This window comes from Lytechinus pictus, chromosome 1 (genome assembly GCF_037042905.1).
Source record: "Lytechinus pictus isolate F3 Inbred chromosome 1, Lp3.0, whole genome shotgun sequence".
NCBI classification, from domain to species: Eukaryota; Metazoa; Echinodermata; class Echinoidea; order Temnopleuroida; family Toxopneustidae; genus Lytechinus; species Lytechinus pictus.
In genome coordinates this window covers 22,110,062-22,129,751 of record NC_087245.1, presented here as the reverse complement: position 1 = coordinate 22,129,751, position 19,690 = coordinate 22,110,062, and the positions used below count along the sequence as shown (strand labels likewise).

General features: G+C 36.8%; 1 protein-coding gene across 1 annotated transcript in view; it reads right to left on the bottom strand.

Moving 5' to 3' along the window:
• Positions 1 to 888: 888 nt before the first annotated feature.
• LOC129264467 (hyccin-like) overlaps positions 889 to 19,690 on the bottom strand; it is a 31,979-nt gene continuing 13,177 nt past the window's right edge. The window contains exons 5-8 of the mRNA XM_064098115.1: positions 18,809 to 18,904; positions 9,453 to 9,632; positions 8,554 to 8,795; positions 889 to 7,888 (exon numbers count right to left, since the gene is read on the bottom strand). Of these exons, the coding sequence (XP_063954185.1) occupies positions 7,335 to 7,888; positions 8,554 to 8,795; positions 9,453 to 9,632; positions 18,809 to 18,904 (1,072 nt within the window). The 3' untranslated portion in view covers positions 889 to 7,334. The remainder of the gene's footprint in view (positions 7,889 to 8,553; positions 8,796 to 9,452; positions 9,633 to 18,808; positions 18,905 to 19,690) is intronic.

Genomic DNA, 19,690 nt, shown 5'->3' with positions numbered 1-19,690 from the left:
CGAGCTCCGCCGAGCCATGCCGAGTTGTCGCGAGTTATCCCGAGTTTCATGGTGAGCTTTATGCGAGTTATCGCGAGTACCTCATTTTGGCAACTCGCTATAACTCGCCATAACTCGCGATGTTAACTCGCCAAAGTGGAAACCTTGCTTTATTATGTGTTTTTTTATTTGAAACAAAGTCTATCTCGCCAAGGGCTGTTCCATGAAGCTCGGGTTACAAATACCTTTACAAACAACCTCCACATGTTCTTGTACTCAAAGATATACCCCAAATTTTCTATTTTAACAAAGTGGACCTAAAATGTCCAATCAAAATTTTGACAATTAAAAAACTTTACATGAAAATGCTTATGAACAAAAATAATTTAAATATACAGAGATCCTCTGTCAACTGTAGCTGATGCAACTCAAATAAATTGAGAATAAAAGTCAGCACAAGAACATGTTCATAATAATGATAATAATAATAAACAGTTCTTGTATAGCGCATATCACTCTATGCGCTTCCAAAGGAATTCATGTTTGTAATGTCATGCATAAAATTTTTGCATAGCTTAATTCATCAAAAAGCCCCCTTCTCCCAGACAAGTATATTTGGTGGTGTCTATGGCCCTTAATCTGTAGTCTGGTTTAACTTAGTAAAACAAATTTTCATTATCTTTCCCAAACAGTTATGTATGCAATGAGCACCTAATGAGCTGACAAAATGATCTTCTTCTGTTAGGAGATACATGTACCCATCACAAATGTCTGTCCATGGTTAAACCACAACTTTAGACCAGAGTTTGAATGAAACCAAAGTTCAGAATATGGGCCAATGAATTTGTGTGCAGAGGGAGGAAATGGAATAGGGGCTTTTAATAAATAAAAAAAATGCAACTCAAAATATTTTTCTGTTCAATACCTTTATTACCCATGTGAAATGCAGCTTCAATTCTACATTTCCCACACATACAGTATTCAAATCTACAGCATACATCTTTCCCCATTACAAAGATCTACACCCTTTATCTCGACACTGCACTAGATACCATCTAACATTCTTATGTAGTTTCCATGGAAACGGTGGAACGTGTACAAAAATCAATATAAATATATATTTGTGTAACATATACTTCTAATATACATGAAGATAATTTGTTCTTATATGCATGAAAATTATGTCATGATGCAAAGTCAACCACACAAAGTAACCACAAACAAAGACTCTAAATGATGAGAAAGTAAACTTTTTACAAATGGACTTGGCAAGTTGGAACACTCCCCAGGGAGTGGAGATTGTGCCTACATAGTGCAAGTGAGCCTATAAGCCAGTTCATAGACAAATTATGAACATGTAAAGAAACATGGAAAAAGGTAATTTCAAGTCGTAATCTAAAACCCAGACTTGAAACTCTTTGAGGATAACCTAACATAGCAGCACATGATTCATGCAAGTTTTATTCCGAGCATCAATTCTCATTGATTATGAAAAGCTGGCGAGTTGAATGGCTAATCTCTTGGTGCCCAAAGCTGAAATGAGCATGTATACATTGGATATTACCATGAGCCTGTCCCCACAAGCCCGTTGCAGAAAGTTGTAGTCAAATGCAACTTGGTTTTGAGCCAATCATAAACACTTATTTATGATTTGTGTTTGATTTTTTGAGTTGCGTCTTAACACAATTCTTTCTGCAATGGGACAATCTTTAATATGAAGGTAGAGGCATTTCAATTTTCAAAAGGGAATTAAAAGCTATTCATCAGACACCTATGTGACTTTATTAGAGACTGCTCTGTTAAAGTTTTGCACTTCATGTTTTGAAATATCCATGGATTGATAAACTGATGTATGTTGTGATTCATCCAGGATGAAATACAAAATACGAATACCGGTAGAAATAAATTTGATCATCTGGACTTACTGGTTTGAAGACAATAACATCAATTGAGCATCGCCGCCAAGTGGCAACAACAATTTCCCGCTAGTTCAGACGAGCTGAAGAAGTGTTCGGATCGGACGTGAAACTGTTCTCCGTTTCAAACCAGTATAAAGTGCAGATGATCCGATTTATTTCTATATGTAATTTGTATCCATGGATTGAAGATTATTTTTGACCTGAATTAACTATGAACTGGTCTATTAATGGGATAAAAAAATCTGAAGGATGTAAATTGTAATACAGGTATGTTATATCATGAATTACATATTATTTTTCTAAAAGTAAGTCTGTCTGGTGCATTCTACACATAGAAAAAGTTCAATCATCAAAGAAATTGCTACTTTTGGTTAACAAAAAACATACAAAACATTAGAAAACTAAGTTAAATGCACAAACTATTTCAACTCCCTTTCATTACCAAATTATTGCTGCTGTCATAATCATAACGGGGCAGTTTAATAAAGCTGTTCGTAAGAGCGACTTTAAGAACGACTGGTGATCCTTTTTTACGCGCTAAACCATCGCCAATGAACATACCATTTACCACAAGGATCACCAGTCGTTCCTAAAAATGCTCTTAACTTACGGACAGCTTTATGAAACACCCACCAGATCCCTGTTCAAAAAATTTAATGTACTGATAACTGCCTTGAAAAAAGTAACTACCGTGGTAACAATATTCAATAGCCAATCAAATCAAGAAATCCACAGAAGTCACCATCAGATGGAAAGTTACAATAATAGTAACTTTTGTAAAGGATCCTTGATCTGACGATGTATGTGCATAATATTTAAATCATAGGGTTCATTAGAGTAATCATGCAGTAGTGAATATAGCATTAGTGGAAAAATGGTACTTCAGATTCAAATGATGCATCTATAGAGATACATGTATGTGGAAATAAAATCTTTGTTCCTACAAATGGTATTCACAATATAATATGACTTTAAACTTTCAAACAGAGAAGGCGAATAATAGAGGTTATGGGATGATCATTATTATAAATAAATGTACAGAATATGTTTCATATCATCATATGTAAAATCAAACAGTATTTAAAATAATATAAATTTATCAACATAATGAAATATTGTGTAATAAATTAAGGGTAAATAAAAAGTGCCTGCACTCAAATCTAGTTTAATAATAGTACTCATACTAAAATGCCAAATAACTAAAAAAGTTTAAGCTGTCATCAGCCAAACATGTACAATATACACATAGAAAGATTGGGGGGGGGGGGGGCCCGAAATTGATAAGGGGAATTCCCCAAAGTTGAGAAGTGGATGAAAGAAGTCATCATGGATTCTCAGCCTGTCATGTGTTAAGTATCAAAAGGAGAAATTGTTGAAATTCATTGGTTTCTCGGCGAGATCGTCCAGTTGTACAGAAAATCATCTTGGAAGTTTGGACATCCCAATTATGATGCTGTTGCCATTACAGTATGATGCTGCACTTTTGTATGTGCAGTATCTGACAATAACCAAGAATGAAGTGAATTATATGCTGTTTTGCACTGGCGGGTAGGTAACTGATGAGGGCGCATGCAATGCACACAGTATGTCAAAAATATTTGGGTGGGCAAGTTTAGAGTGCAAACTAGCATAACAATAATTATATGTAAATAAAGGGGCTTTAATAGGAGGTAATAATAATTATTGAACAATTTTTTCGGCATTATTCCTATTTGTTTAAGATCGCATGCACGATCTGTAATGAAAATCATAAGTCAGAAAAAATTGGAACCAGTGGGATTTGAACCTGTCATCTACTGCTTGCCGGGCAGCGACTCAACCACCAGGCTATTCTGGTTCACGGCTAAGTCACAATGAACTGGAATACAAATACCCTCGATCCTCTTCTTTCTGGGTTTGTAAATAGTTTTTATAGACCTTGAATTCTGAAAATTATTTAATATTTCTCTAATGACACACTTTTCACAGAAATATAATTAAAACTCTAGTCCTAACTTTCTATTTAATTTCAAGTGACTGCATCAGATGACTTCCTACAAAAGTTCAGTCGCTATCTTCATCGCAAAGTTGATGATTCAACCGCCGAAAAACATGTCAAGTACTTGGGATCGATCATTAGCTTGGTCGGAGGACTACCAAACTTATTTACAGAGGATGAGTCAACAAGTAATTATAATTTGTGCATTTCAAAATACATGCATTTCAAGCCCAGCGCACATTATGCGATCTGATACGACATGATTCTTACTAAATCACATTTTGCATTAAACCTGAAAGTTCCAGCAAAATTATTTTAATTGAAGGTTAGAAAAATGTTAGGAATTACAAAATCACCTGTTCATCCATTATATGTGAGACATCATGTACAAATCTTCAACATCTAACACCCCCCTCCCTTACCGAAAAGAGTACTGAAATCATATTATCTGTCTTCAAAATTCATAGATTACACTTATAATTTCCAGCCCAGCTGTGAATTTCTACCATAGAGATTTTTTTGCATCTGTATTCTTTTTTTTTTCTACAACATGCATGTATTTGGTGTCTGCCAAGAAATCAATGCTTTTCAATATTATATGTGAAATGAAAATATACATCTAGACCTTTTGTACTAGTTTTCTTATACAAACATTTGTCACAGAATGTAGCATTATCCAATAAATCATTCACACTATGGCATAAATACATGATAAACTCTACATAAAATACAAACAATGCTAAATTAAGTATTGATAGTGTCTATGTGAAACATAGTACCTATATCACAGGTACTGTCAAGCGAAACATGCAGTGATATGAAACTTAATTTAAATGATACTTCTTTCATTCAATTTCCTTGTAATGTCTGGTAACACCAAATACATGTACCAAGCCACAGCTCTATAATAAAATACTACACAAAATGGCATTGAAGCAGTCTACATTCATGATTTTAACCAATCTTTGTGGCTGTTCTAATGAAATATGCATCCATGCATGTCTCCTACACAGTCAATGATTTATACCCTATTCAGAGCTTTAAGAGTGAAACACAATTTTGAAAATAAAACTTTCCTGGGGCCTGTTGCATAAAAGAATCACTATTTTTTGCGCAAGTTTTTTTTTTTGGGGGGTAAAAGTGTTATCATAGACCTATTAGATATGGACATTCAACGCTATTCATTTCTTTGATCGAACAAGATCTGCCGCCTAGTGTTATATGCATCTTAATGAGAACATACAGGTGTTTTGACAATAGCGACTACCAAGGCGTATCTTATAATTTACAAAGGGGCATCTTTCCTGGTTTTGGTTTTTGTTGGCTGATGCGCTGTATTAGAAAATGCTTTTCAATCAACATGCTCTAGATTTGAAGCAGCAATATTAAGAAACAGACGATTTTGTGACATAAAATATGTTATTATTAATAATCTGCACGCACATAATGACCTAAAAAACATTAAAAGATACTGCTCTCTACACGATATGAGCCATTATCTCTTGATTATTAGGAGGAAAATTGGAAAAATGGGATTATACATGATAGACAATCAAAATATTGCCTCTAAAATAAAATATGCATAAATGTACATTTTCCCAAAGAAAACACACAGAACTAAGATTGCCAAAGGTAAACCAGAACTGTACATTGATTTTCCAGGATTTAAGTGGTTCATCATCTTCTGTGCATACAGTTTGTGCAATATCAATGTCTAATCACAAACTGCTTCTTTCAACTCATGGCCTAATTGACAGCGGAACACGGTAGGATGAAAGTAGAAAAATATGAAGAGAATTTTATTCAGAGCACAATGATGGTCACATGCTTGTGAATTAGTTGTGGGTGTCCGTCTCTAGTAGGTCCATGGTTTTATGCAACAGGGCCCTGGCAGCATAACAAAGCATGTACATGAATATGTCTGCATGTAACAAAAGCTCCACTCTCTGTACTTTAAAAATGCATGATAACTGTTCATAATATAGAGTTCCTCTGAAGAATGTCAATCAATATCTACTTCTATTACACCCTGAGACGGAATCGCTGCACCATACAACCTGTCTCTCTGCCTTCAGATAGACTGTGCAGGTTAGAAAGATTGAAAGATAACAATAATTGCTTTGGAAATCAGCGTATATAGTGTTATGTACATGTGTATATAAATCTTATTGGAAGCAATGGGATGATTAACATAAACAAATACATGACGTTGAGAGTCTGTTCTCACTTCTGCCTACAGCACAGAAATGCCATCACACACCTTTTCACACCGGTGGTAAAAAAAAACGCATTGCTGTAAATCAGCCATGGCAGAGGACCTATTCACACTGTTATTAGATTCTCATGGTCCGAATGGAAACAGACTTAAAAACAAACACATGTAGCATCAGCAACCTCAACAGGGAGCCAATGACACTCACTTTGCAACACTTTCTAAATAAAATAAAAAAATGATCATACATAGAAAGACTGTCCGCACATGAACAGATTTGACCTGTCTTTATCCTACACCTACATGTACATAGTATCAAAACTTTACTTCAGAGTCAAGTGACAACATATGAGACCAGCCACCCCCATAACAAACAATATACTGGGGAAGGCTCTCTGTAAATGGCCACAATAGTAATTTGGTCTTCAAGAAGAAAAAGTTAAAAAATGAACTGATCTGAAAGAGTTAATAATTTTTGTCATACTTTCAAAATTTCCAGTTTTACAAAATGAATAGAACTTAAGATAGCAAGAGTTTCTTTTACACAAGTTCTTATGAGAACTGCTTGGAAGTTGCACAGTGAGCACATCTCATGCTTGAGTGAACCCCAAACTTCAACATTTATTTTGGGCAACTTAATATTGGTGTTGGGGTGGCTGGTCGCATACTATAAAATGCATTCTTCAGGTCAGTCGGATGGATCCACGTTTGGGAGTTTTGAGTCACAAGGCCGCTGGATAACAGTTTTCTCCCACAGACAATGTACACATGCCTGGGATTAAGGCCATGCAGAAGCCGGCAGAAATGTGACCATGTATTAAACCAGGAGGGGTCCATCCCTTCTTCTATCTGAATGATATACTTTTTTATTGTATTGGTGGACAAAGAATATTTCAAACAATATCCATGGAGTTACTTGAAGTAATGCTAGTGTTTTGTACAGTTTTGGGTAGATTTCTGTCAATAAGTTGATCTACATCAATACTTATATTGTGATATTAAACATTCTTTAAAATCATGATCGACAAGATTGAATCTCTCAAGATACACTAATGAGTTGACATTTTATTTTCCATTTCAATCTCAGCGTTATCCTTTGGAATGACAGCATTAATAAGAAGTCTTCACATGACTCTCCAGTACAGTCCAACAAGAATTCAAATCTGTATGTTTTACAGAAAAAAAAAAGATTGTCGGTTCATTTAATCATTTTCTTCATTCCCAAACTCTAATAAAAGGTACTTCATCATAGTGTTGTCTCATAACTTGTGCTATTCCGGCTGCCTGCCCCACTGCTGTTGCTATTAGAATTCTGTCCTCCGTTTACTCCAGAGTATCTCACCCGTAAACCATCCATAAGTCCAGTCTTCTCTGTTGGAGATACCTCCCCACTTATCAGGTTGTCCTCCGATCCATGCAAATTTTCCTTCGACAGTGACCTACCGTAAGGTGTGAACTTGGACGATGGTGAAGTCCTTGCAGAATGTGTGTCACTGTGCGATGAACTCTCCATGCTCTTGCCATTCGTCGTAAGAGTCAAGTTTGAGATGTTCTTGAGTTCCAGAGCCTCAAGGCTTCTACTGGTCCTTTGTTTGATCAACGGATGAGACTCGTCGGGCTTGGTGCCGTTTTCATGAAAGTCCTTGTTTCCATGGCTACGTGGTGACCGTTGATCGTCTGTTACATGATCAGAATTTGTTTTCCGGACTACGATTTTCTCTGCACTTCTTGGAAGTCTCCTGTCACCCTTCTCCACTCCTTCAATCATGACTGTAATGGTTGTGGTAGTTGGTGTATCAGCTGAAGAAGGTATACAAAAGAACAATTAAAATCCAACAATTTCCAATTAAGTTTTCAAGAGGTATACAAGAAGATCATCACTAAAAAAAAATTTTTTTTTTTGGGGGGGAGGTTGAGAACAATGGGAGCACAAAAATTGCTAGAAATCAAGGTCATTGCAAAATAATGACTGGCAGTCATAGACTGAATTTAACCTGTATGCACAGTGCCAATAAAATGTATGTAACAGAAAATCTAGAATACGAACTAAAAATTACATTACATCTACATCGAACAGATGATATGATATTAGACATGGCACAAGACATTTAAGCTTGTCTGATCCTCAGCAAAATGTTATTCAAACAAATTTATTTGGAGAGATATGTCTCCCAATGTAAAAATTTATTTCCCTTCATATTTAACGTACATCATTTTACACTGTGTTAACAATAATAGGTAATTATATTCAAAGTTGTATATCAACTCACTTGGAGCAATATTTATCCAGTAAGTGATCAGCTTCTTGGGGTAACTGAAAGAAATTGCCCTCGTATTGGATATTCCTCGCATAAATGACCATAACTGACCATCTAATGACCAGAATCACATAACCATAGAACAGGTTTTAATTGACCATAGCTGAGTAGTACCCACTACCTTTATATAGTCATAAGTCAGCATACCTTTATTTCTCCTATTTTTGAAGGATGCATTTGTGATAGCTGCTCTCTTAACTACAGGAGATGCTGGAGTGACTGCAATGTTGATACCGACGGGTCCATCGCTAGGACGACCTGAGGGATTAGTCTCAAGGGAGTTCTTGATGGCGTTGGTAACCAGAAGGACCTCTGGATAGAGCTCGTAGCTTGCCCTGAAGTGGATGTCTTCAAGAGCTTGAGTGGCTGCTGTAGCATGCCCATTGAACCTGAAATAAAATGGGAAACAACAAAAAGCTCTCAAATCTATTCATTTGTCTACTTTTGACCGAGAAATATCACCTGCAACAATAAGTTACAACAGCCCTCTACCCCTTGTATTTTTTCATTGTATTTTCCAAGGAAGTTAAAATTTAAAAACGATAAAGAGAATCTTCATAATACCTTTTATCTCCATATTTTATTTTGTACACAGAAAAATTTATGAGCAATTTTTAACTTTACATATTATTTAGATCTGACATCATGATGGGAATAATTTTGCTTAACAAATTTGATTAGCATTTTTGGTCACAAGAGAAAAGGTCTCAGTAAAGTTCTGTCAGCAGTCTTTTAAAAAATGTGGAGCTAATAGCGATGAGATACCAGGAAAATAATTCCGTCATGCACGCTCAGTGAATATTACAAACAAGTTACAAGAAAAGATAAAAGAGCTTTCAGAATATGACCCCTGATTAACCCTTCCTGGCAGAGGACTTCAGGGGAAATGACTGCAAGGTAAAATCGTTCGGTACATAGTATCCTATGATACATGCAATCACTTGGGTAGTTCATTTTGTTGGATTCTGTTCAAAATCATATTGTGATTGTTACCACAACAAAAAATTCATGTTTAACTGCAATATAAAAAAGGAGAGAAGTCTTACATCGCAAAATAGACCCCCGTCATCATCTCTAGGAGGATATTGGGTGTGAGGGGTATCCTGGGATGGTTGTGAAGGTTAAGATGAAGGTCAGTGCTCTTTGACCTTTGACCTGATGATGATGAGGTGGAGGAGGAAGGTGGATGACCTGGAATGCTGTTACTAAACCCAGTCAGGGCAAGTCTGCAGATCAGGAAAATAGAAAAGTGTCAATGTACATCAAGTAATGTATATTATCAAGATATAAGCTATACAGAAATTTAATTAATCTGCCCATCATACTGGAGAAGTGGAATGTACTATAAGTATATGTGCATGCAGTATGAAAAATACAGCCAAAACACTTAACCCCCCCCCCCCGGTTAGCTTACCATACAGTACATTTTGAATCAATCCATACATGCAACTTTTATCACAGTGATTGTAACATTACTTACAATGTATTGTTCAATTACAATGAGCTTGCATTAAACAAAAATCCTTGGCTACAACATGTATGCATCCATAACAAATTTATAACAGAGGTATGGTCTTCAAACTTTTTAAATCCAAAAATTTACTTTAATCTTCATTGATGATCTACCTTTATTGACAGGGTTCCCAGCTTTTCAAGAAAACAAAATACCCTCATTTTTCCCAGATGAAGTTTAAAAATTCCCTGATAATTATTTAAACCCATTCCCAGTTTTGCATGTTTTCTAAGTTGTTGCAGTGAATTGCATGGATTTTTAGTATAAAAACAATAGTGTAAAACTAATTAGTACCACCATAACCAGTCATTCAATGGATGTTGTTTTAATATGCAACAAAATATAACAGACTCTGACTGACTACCAAGCTTTCGACTTTCTTCTTAAAATTCCTGATTTTTCCCTTATTTGAGGCATTTTCCACGATTTGAGGTATCTTTTAAATCAAATTCCCTGATTGTTCCCTGACTGGAAAAAAGTAAAATAATTTTCTGATTTCCCTGATGGGCTGGGAACCCTGATTGATTCTAACGGCTGTTACAATACATTTTCATAAACTGCAAACCAATGAAATCTCTTCAGATTGATTTGATCTCACTTAAAGGTAAATTGTGACATTGGTTTATTTCAAAACTTTCTTTTAGATTTCACTCTTCGCTTTTCAAAATACTCATAAACAAGTTCTGAGTCCATAAAATGTATTGCATTGGCCAAAAGAACTGTTTTTATTCTCAAAAAAATATATAAAGAAGAGAAATTTTGCCAAGTGAGCTTTCTTTTGATGCAGATTTTGAAATTGACATAAAAAATGAAGAGCGCCACCTTGAGACCAAATGACATCAATACCTGCTCATGAATATTCATATCCATCGCCTCTGCGCTTGTCTCACGTGCCGATCTGTATACCGGCTATACAGTACAGTATCGGATTGAACGGCGGAGTCTATTTGCGACTTTTTCATTCATATCCTGTAGGAGCGTGTGCATTCGCGCAGTCCCTCGACGGCAAATTAAATAACTTGGAAACAACCAAGGAACTTTTTGAAATGACTATCATAATAATTGTGATGTTATGCACGTTGTTTTTCAAATCGCGGAGAATAGGTCCTGATATCTGGGCAGAGTACCAGGTACCGAGAGACGGCTTTCTTCCCTTTCCTTGCTTTTCATCTTTGCTTCGTTTCTCTAGCTGTATTTTTTTTCTTTACTTGTCCAGGGTATGAAGGGAGGGAGAATTATGGTTGCTTGTGAAAGGGCTATTCTTATTTTTTTCCCCGTTTTTTATTTCTATTTTATAATTATATTTACATACGCATTTTTGTTTCGATTCCGATTCACTGAATTGTCAATCAATCAATTTCTTCAGGTTCTGTATTTTGATTTGTTCATTATTATAACGTGTTGTATATAACATTTTTTTAAAGGAAAAGGAAATCATTTTGTATTGAACTAGCTTGGCCGCCATTTTTCATTATTTTGCTTTGTGCGTTATATAGGCCTATAAGATGCTCTTTCTCTTCCAGTGATTATTTGTCAATATACTACCTCAATGTATTTATCACTAAAAAATGACAAATACCGCGTGGCCTATGCCTTTTTTTTAAAACAATATATTCTGGGGCGGATCCAGCTTTCACTAATAACGGGGCCGGGGTGAACAATATTTTCATCCACATTTTTCCCGATCGATCGGCAGCCCAAAGCTAGTTTTTGTTGGAATCTATAGTCGTAACAGTACTAAACCCTATAAAAAATGCGAGCGTGAGGTATTATTTTCGGACTGTGTATTGTGTCCTGAAAATTGATCTGAGCAATATGATCATTAAACAAGATGCACACTGACGGATAATAGGTGCTCAAAAATTTGAATAAGTAAAGGCCTATTTAGTTCCCTTGTTCGTTTTACTATAAGCCCTTCAACAATGTTTCCGTGTTTTGTATTACATTGATCAGTTAATATTTCTTTATGTCTCATACTATTTTGATATAAATTATACCTTGTTATTGTACTTGTTACTATGATTTTATATACTAATAACTCTGAACTTGTGAACCTGTTTAACCATGACTGAATGAATAAATCAATAAATGAATTGGTATAGATGAATAGATGCATGTTCCATCGAACAGGCAATGCGAACACAAAGCGCAGGCTAACTTGTTTTTATACATGTGTAGTGACATGATTGGCTCCCACCCCTCCCCAATCCTGTTCATCCTGTTCATCCTGATCCTGTTCATGGTAAGATAAGTGCTTAGAATGTCTGACTTTATATCAAAATATATAGATTTTTATTCAGCTCGCGCTTCGCGCTCGCATAAACTGTTTTGTTACTGATCATCCTTTTCATGATAACCGAAAATGCTTACTCAAATGTCCAAATTTTAGGTAAGAATATGAAAAAAATTTCATCTCGCTCTTTGCGGACGCATCAATGTTTAGTTAGATGACAATCCTGTTCATGATTACCAAAAGTGCTTAGAATGTCCACATTTTAGGTCAAAATATCAATCACTTTTTAAGCTCGTGCTTCGCACTCGCACAAATTTACGAGGTCAGAATATCAAAAAATTTGAACTCGCGCTTAGCGCTCGCATTAATTATTTAGCTATATACCCATCCTGTTCATGGTTATAAAAAGTGCTTATGGTGTCCAGTGTTGGATTGGGAATTCAAAAATTGTTAGTTCGCACTTCGTGATCGCATAAAATGTTGATAGATACCCATCCTGTTCTTGATTGCCAAAAGTGCTCATAGATTTTTTTCCCCCAAATTTTAGGTCAGAATATAAAAAAAATTCAGCTCACGTTTCGCGCTCGTATCAATAATAATTGTTTAAATAATTCATATACATATCATGTTCACGGTTGCAAAAAGCGTAGAATGTTTGATCGGAAAACAGATGAAAATATCCCCCTCCCCTATTGGCGAAAGCTGGATCTAGCCCCGGTTAAGAAATTACAGCTCCCGCACATAATTTTAGTATGGTCTACCACTCTGATGAAAAGTTGAACTAAATTGAAACCCCAAAACGCTTAAAAATTCTATGCTTTCTGGTCGCATTTATTCTTTTCAAGAAGTGGATACAACTTTGATCTTTTTTTACATGGACACATTAAAAAAAATGGTCTTCGATTGCCTTTTTCACGTGGTTGTGGAATAAGACAATTCAAAATGCATTTAGGCACTTTTATTGCCTGAGTGGTCGGGTCGGGGTGCAATTTTCCGAAAAGTTCACAGGGGCGCAAAAATAGTGACCCCCTCGTGGTGCAAAATCCTGGATATGCGCATGTCCGTCGGGCATCGTTTCCACTTTTGTACCTCTTTATCTATACCGGTGTGATACTATATAAGTCCATGGATCAGATCAGTTTACTTCCATTTCGTCTGATGCCAAATCGTCAAATTGCCAACTCGCCTACTATCATTAAAGTCTACCATAATTATGTTCATCCACTATCGTCTAGTAACCAGTTGATCCAATAGCCATTCAGTCCATATACCATTTGGTCTAATTGGACAACGTGCTATTGTGCAAAATGAATGAAAATGAATTGGATACTGGACCAAATAGTTGTTCGACGAAATATTGATGGACGGAATGGATATGGACTAAATTAAATCAGACCATGTGGTGAGTGCAAGTTGGCACTTGGCAGTCGACGACTTGGCAATTACCAATGGACCTACTAGGCCACTAAATTGAGTGTGCCATAACACCTAAACTGCATGCTTTCTCATATCCGATACCCCCCCCCCCCCCGTCCCCCGCCGCCCCAAGAAAGGGAAGGGGGGCATGGAGGAGAGAGAAGAAATAAAGAATGAAGTAGATTGTTGAAAGGGAATCAAAATAATATGAATCAAAGGGAATGTAAACGCAATATAATACTCTGTTTGAATCGCTTCTCTTTCATGGAATTTATATTTTGAATAGATCGTTTCATTTCAGTCTTTCTCATTATTTTACTTTCAACCCTGTATTTCATCAGCTTTACTATCAAAAGCCTGCGTAGCGAATTACAAAACGTCCCATCCTTGTTTCATTACCCATGACATTACGTAATTATCATTTTATTATTATCATGTAATGAAATTCATACTGTGTTTACACGCTGCATCTGCTGTCAGTTTGACTACCTTGTAAATATTTATTTACAAGGTAAAGCTTATTTCCAAGGTAATATTTATTTACAAGGTAAAGCCTATTTCCCCACTGGAAAATAGCTTTAGAGCTTTCGTGGGTCATCCTGTGTAAGCCTGTTGTTTTTAATGCTACTGTAAATATATTATGGTGACTTGCGAAATAAAATCAATCAATCAATATTTTTTGACGATATCCAGTTGAAATCAGTGGCGTTCAAAATAATGGGGAAGGATTGGGGCTATATGGATTCCCAAATTTGTCACGGCCAATACAAAAAGAAAGCGAGAAGGGGAACTAATATCTGAATATTATGTCAAAATCTATCACCGATAAAAAATGATTTGTGCCCGACACATATATCTGGCCCCTTAATTCATATTTTTTACGTTTATTATTTACGCCAATGGTTGTTTTCATGAATAGTTCAAGCATGGTTCCTAACATCTTTCTGTATTTTTCGATGTTTACACAATTCCTAGCCTTGGGTTGGGGGTTGTGTGTATTCCTTATGTTCGCATTTTTTAATGTTATTTTTCTATTTATTTCAATATTATCCTCTCCAACTTTATTATGGTATGACTATTCAAGGAATTATAATTACTCGTTTGCTTGCATGCTCCATGACCGCTTTGCCTTCACTCCGGGGGGGGGGGGGGCACTTACATTGACGAGTGGATACCATGCGCGACCCAAAAAACACGTAAAAAGGATGTCTTTTTGTCAAAAACACAAAAAATATTGAAAAAAGGGTATATATGTTGCTAGGAAAGCTACGTGTTTAGGGTCATATTTTCGGGGATGATGAAACAAAATTAAAATGTTTTATAAAGGATGTCCTTTTTGCCCCAACACTACGTGTTTAGAGTCCGACTTGCGCGAGTTGTGGAAGGTGGGGCCGTACTAAACCAAAATAATGATGTGTAAGGGTAAAACCAACGACCGACGGACCCGACATAACAATAAAATATCGCTGTACTTGTTTAGGGGTTCATTTCGGGAATACTTGCCAAGAGTATCGTTTTGTTTCCAATACTTGTTAAGGGTCGGTTTGAGACGCCAATACTTGTTAAGGGGTGCAGTTTCAGAATATGGAAAATACGTGTTTGGGTGCTTTTCGAGACCCCATGGTCGCGCATGGTATCCACTCGTCAATGGAAGTGCCCCCCCCCCCGGCCTTCACTTCTCTCAGTGCGTATTCAGAACTATTACTGTATTCTCATTGATCCCCCTGGAGTTGTAAAACACCCATAAAGGCAAAATATTATATTTTCATCGGCAGCACATGTGCATTACATCATCATAAATTAAGTACATCAGGGTCCATGATCAGAAAAAGCGTATACCCATTAAACGTCGCCAGATGGGGCTTGCCCCAAAATAAAAATTTTATTTTTGACTCGTTTCGAAATTTCATTTTCATTTTGGCTGCTATATGCTTCAAGCACATATTTGCTTACTGTATATAGTTTGCCTCTGCATTTTACTCATTATATATATATTTTTTTATATATTGTATTTCTCCAGTCACTACATATAAGATTGTCACTTGTATTATGATCATGTCTCAAGCATTGTAAATTTGTTTTGTATATTATTCCAATAAATGCAAAAAAATCCTGCAAAAAAAGCCACATCACCACATAGTTGAACCATTCCAACCATTTCTACGATCAATACGATCGCCTCGACTGATCTGATACGATTAATTATTCCGCGATTATAATTATGGCCCTTGGAACCGGGGGTGCAAAGCACCCCCAAGATTTTACAATGGGGTGCGGCGTGCATTATTTTCCATGTAGGCAGCTCCCCCTGGAATTCTGGTATAGGTGTCGAATTGGATAAATGTAGGAAAATTACCAACATTTTGTATTGGAACCTTTTTTAATGTTTTTCTTTTGCTTTGTCAAATTTACCTCAGCACCGCCACCAAAAAGAAATCGTGACAGTGTGAACTTGGCACTTTTTTTTTCAATCATAAAAAATGATTATATTATTTTCCCGCATGAGTTTTGAAATATTGACACGTACGCCAGAATCTCTTTGGTCCTAATATGAAGCATAAATTTCCACGTCTATAAAACAACAGTTATCATTCGTTTTTCCTATAGTTATAACAGGGAAATGGGAGTTACAATTCCATTGATAAATAAGTCTAAAATGTTATGCCAATCAAGATGCAAGTCCCGGATGCAAGTAATGCCGGAAAGTAATGTCTTTGTCCTGCTCATGTCGCAGTCATTCACATTTTTTCAACGGTTGAACTGCTCGTGCACACTCTGTATGCGTATACATGTAGGCCTTTCCCGGAGGCCTTTCTTCCTCTCATTTGTTGCTATAAAATTTCATCTTTTTATCAATTCTTTCTACTTGTTTACTGTCTATGAAGGGGTAGCAAGTTGATCTCCCATGGGGTGCCCCTATCTATTGCTGCATCATTTGTATCCAATTCTCTTTGACCATCCATTTCTTGGGAAAATACATCAATTGGATGATCCATTTATATATGCCTATCCATCCATTCTTTCAGTCATCCATCCACTCGTCGTGCTGATGGTTTGATTATAGCATGGACCTAACAGGTCCATGATTGTATAAAGTATAAAGCGCCCTACAAATTTTATTATTATCATTGTAGGCTACCCCCACCCCCTCCCCATACTGCATAAAAACTCGGCGACCCATGGACTGGTCGTGAGTCCATGTTGTACGTTGCTGCTTCTACAGGTTTGCTTAGTCTTTTCTCACATACGTTGTTTCACTTTGTCCCACAGCGTGCCTTAAAGTTATGTTGTAAAACTCTTACATGTATGCTGGTCGGCCCTGGAAATCACAACTCTGAATACGTAGAGCGGTTCTAGACCATAGCACCGCGCAATACTCAACTTCTCATTTTTCCATATCTCGATGCAAGCTTTCTTGTGTGGATGCAAAAAATGAGACTTTTCCCAGAAATCTTGTCCCTGACGTCATGTCTGCCCCCCTCATTTTTTTTTACTCATGACGCCTTTACTCTGCTTGTTCGACCTTAAGCCGTTGGTCCCCTGGTTGCTTGCTCACAGGCATTCGTGCTTTCTTAGCAGTCAGGTAAAAACTCGGTTTAACAGAAATAATAGAAATCTGCAACTTGATGCGTTGTCACAATCATGCTATCACGGTCTACACAATATAGACTATACGTACGTACTTCGCATCAACAGGTTTCTCAGCTCACCTTTTGACCTCGCGAGTTCAATCTAAACAAACGAAGAGTAGTCAAGTGTTGCATTGGGTTATAGGCCTATATTTAACCCTGCATTGGGGTTTCATCTTCGTTATGTTAATAGCTCTATGGTTTTACTATAGGCCTATATTTAACCCCGTATTAAACAAACCCTGTTTTATATCGTAGAACCCGCCCTGAAAGTAATCGTTTTTCTCTTCGCCTTTCCCTTTCTTCATGCTTGGCTGTAGACAGAATGGTGGTGGCCGTCTGTTTAGAGTTTTAAATATTTTTGGTTTCCCTTTTTTTTTCAATTTCTCCTCTGTACTTTGCGATCGAGTGGAGCCAAATAATCTGAAACTGACTGAAACATTCAGGAAAGATAAAAAAACCCACCAAAATATCAAATTAGGGTATGTTGTATCATGGACCTATTACGAATAGGTCCATGGTTGTATTCAGATCCCTTTATAACGGCTCTCCTGATTCTCTTCCACTAATTCACTTCTTTCTTTCTTCTCTCTCCTCCCTCCCCCTTTCCTCGCTCTAGTTCCCGTATGTAGCACGCCAAGCTATACATGAAGGGAAAAGGTGCATAAAAGAGCTACAATCCACATGAAGAAAGATCAAACTCGGAACTCGGCCCTTGCCCATCTCTGGGATTCTCGTATCTCTTTTAGTTTTGGAGTATACTTTCAGATTCATGACATAAGATTCCAAAAGTAAGCCGTATTGGGCAATCCTTTGCTTCGTCATTCACGTCAGATATTCAACGTGTCTGAATCCCTTTTCACGCGTACGATATACAATCCTGAAACTACTAGTATCCTGTGTGTGCAATCGCTAATAGTGGATTATATCTGAAACTAATGCAGAGCGCAAGCATGTCGCTAGCCGGCTAGCATCGGCTCATTGAGCTTGCACGCACCGTTCGATGTTTGCTTTCTACTCAGCTACACACACAGTACTGCACTTTGTTGATACGATGATTTCTTGATACTGCGCATGCGCCATGACGTATTTCATCAATATGCATGAGGTCGTAATGAATATGCATGATTCGAACGGTGTTCTAATATCAATTTATTTTTTAACCCGAGAGGGCGTCAATAGGAAAGTTCAACCTTATCTCGTTTAACCGATATTTGTTATAATATATGTTTCACCCCTCAATATCATGAAAATATAAAAGTTATGCAAGTTTCTTTTCCGTGATAAAATAGAGCAATAATATAGGTATTTAATGAATGTAATAATTTCAAAATTGATTCATTGCCCTTGTCTGAGATCAACCAATCATACACTATACCTTTAAAATATAAAAGCTACTTGTCAATCATGACCAAAGTGGCTGGTGTCTGACAAAATTTGTAACTCAATACTTTTATAATCAGACCTTGCTGTATGTACATGTATATGTAACACTGTCACTATTGAAATTATGTACAAGTATATTTCTCCCCTTTGTGTTCCTTTTCCATCTTAAAAGTGGGTTTGCCCTTTAATAAGTGAAGCCAATGGTCTGAAAACCAGGATAATTACCTTGAATAGACTGCACACATGGACTGAAGTGAGAGTGAAGAGAGGAAGCCTATATCAGCGTTATACTGGGCCAGTACATGACATATGATACTACCCCTGCGGGAATACAAGAAAGGTTATAAGATTTATTCAAGTATAAGGTTTTGCTTCATTGTGAAACCAGCAGACCAAGATGGCAAATTGCCATTTGGTCTATACCTGCTTTGTCCACTTTCCGGTTTATCTCCTCCCACACGATTTATTACTATTTTGCTTAAAACCAGTTTGTCCACTATTTCGTAAACTATTCCATTTGGTCCAATTACCATTTTGTCTTAACTTCCATTTATGCTAAAATACCCACTTCGTTTAATATCCACTTGGTCTATTAAACAACACCTTGTAGCATACACAAGTATGGACTGTTTATGAACCAAATTTTCATTTGACAAGTGCAAAAAAAGTATATGTAGAAAAAGTGTAATTAGACCACCTCGGCATTAGACCAAATGAGAGTGAGGGCATGTGCATGGTATTGGACCAAGTGATAGTTAGACCAAATGGCAATTGGACAAACTTCATAGTAGATCAAAAGGGTTTAGCTATGATGATGATCTGCGAAGATCTGAGAATCAGACCATCTGCTAGTAGACAAAGTGAATATACACCAAGCTTACCGGTAAATGGAAAGCATGTAAGTTTTGAATACAAAACAATCGGGTAAAGCATGGCTCACACTTTTGTGTTTTGGGCTTGTGTTCGGGCTTGCGTTCAACTACGAATTGCCTGAACGCACATAATCGCAGTCAAATGCAACACAACGCAATGGAACAAGCTAATACAAGGTCAATAAGCAGACTAATGCAGAGGCCTTGCATATTAGCATGGTCGTTTGACATTTTC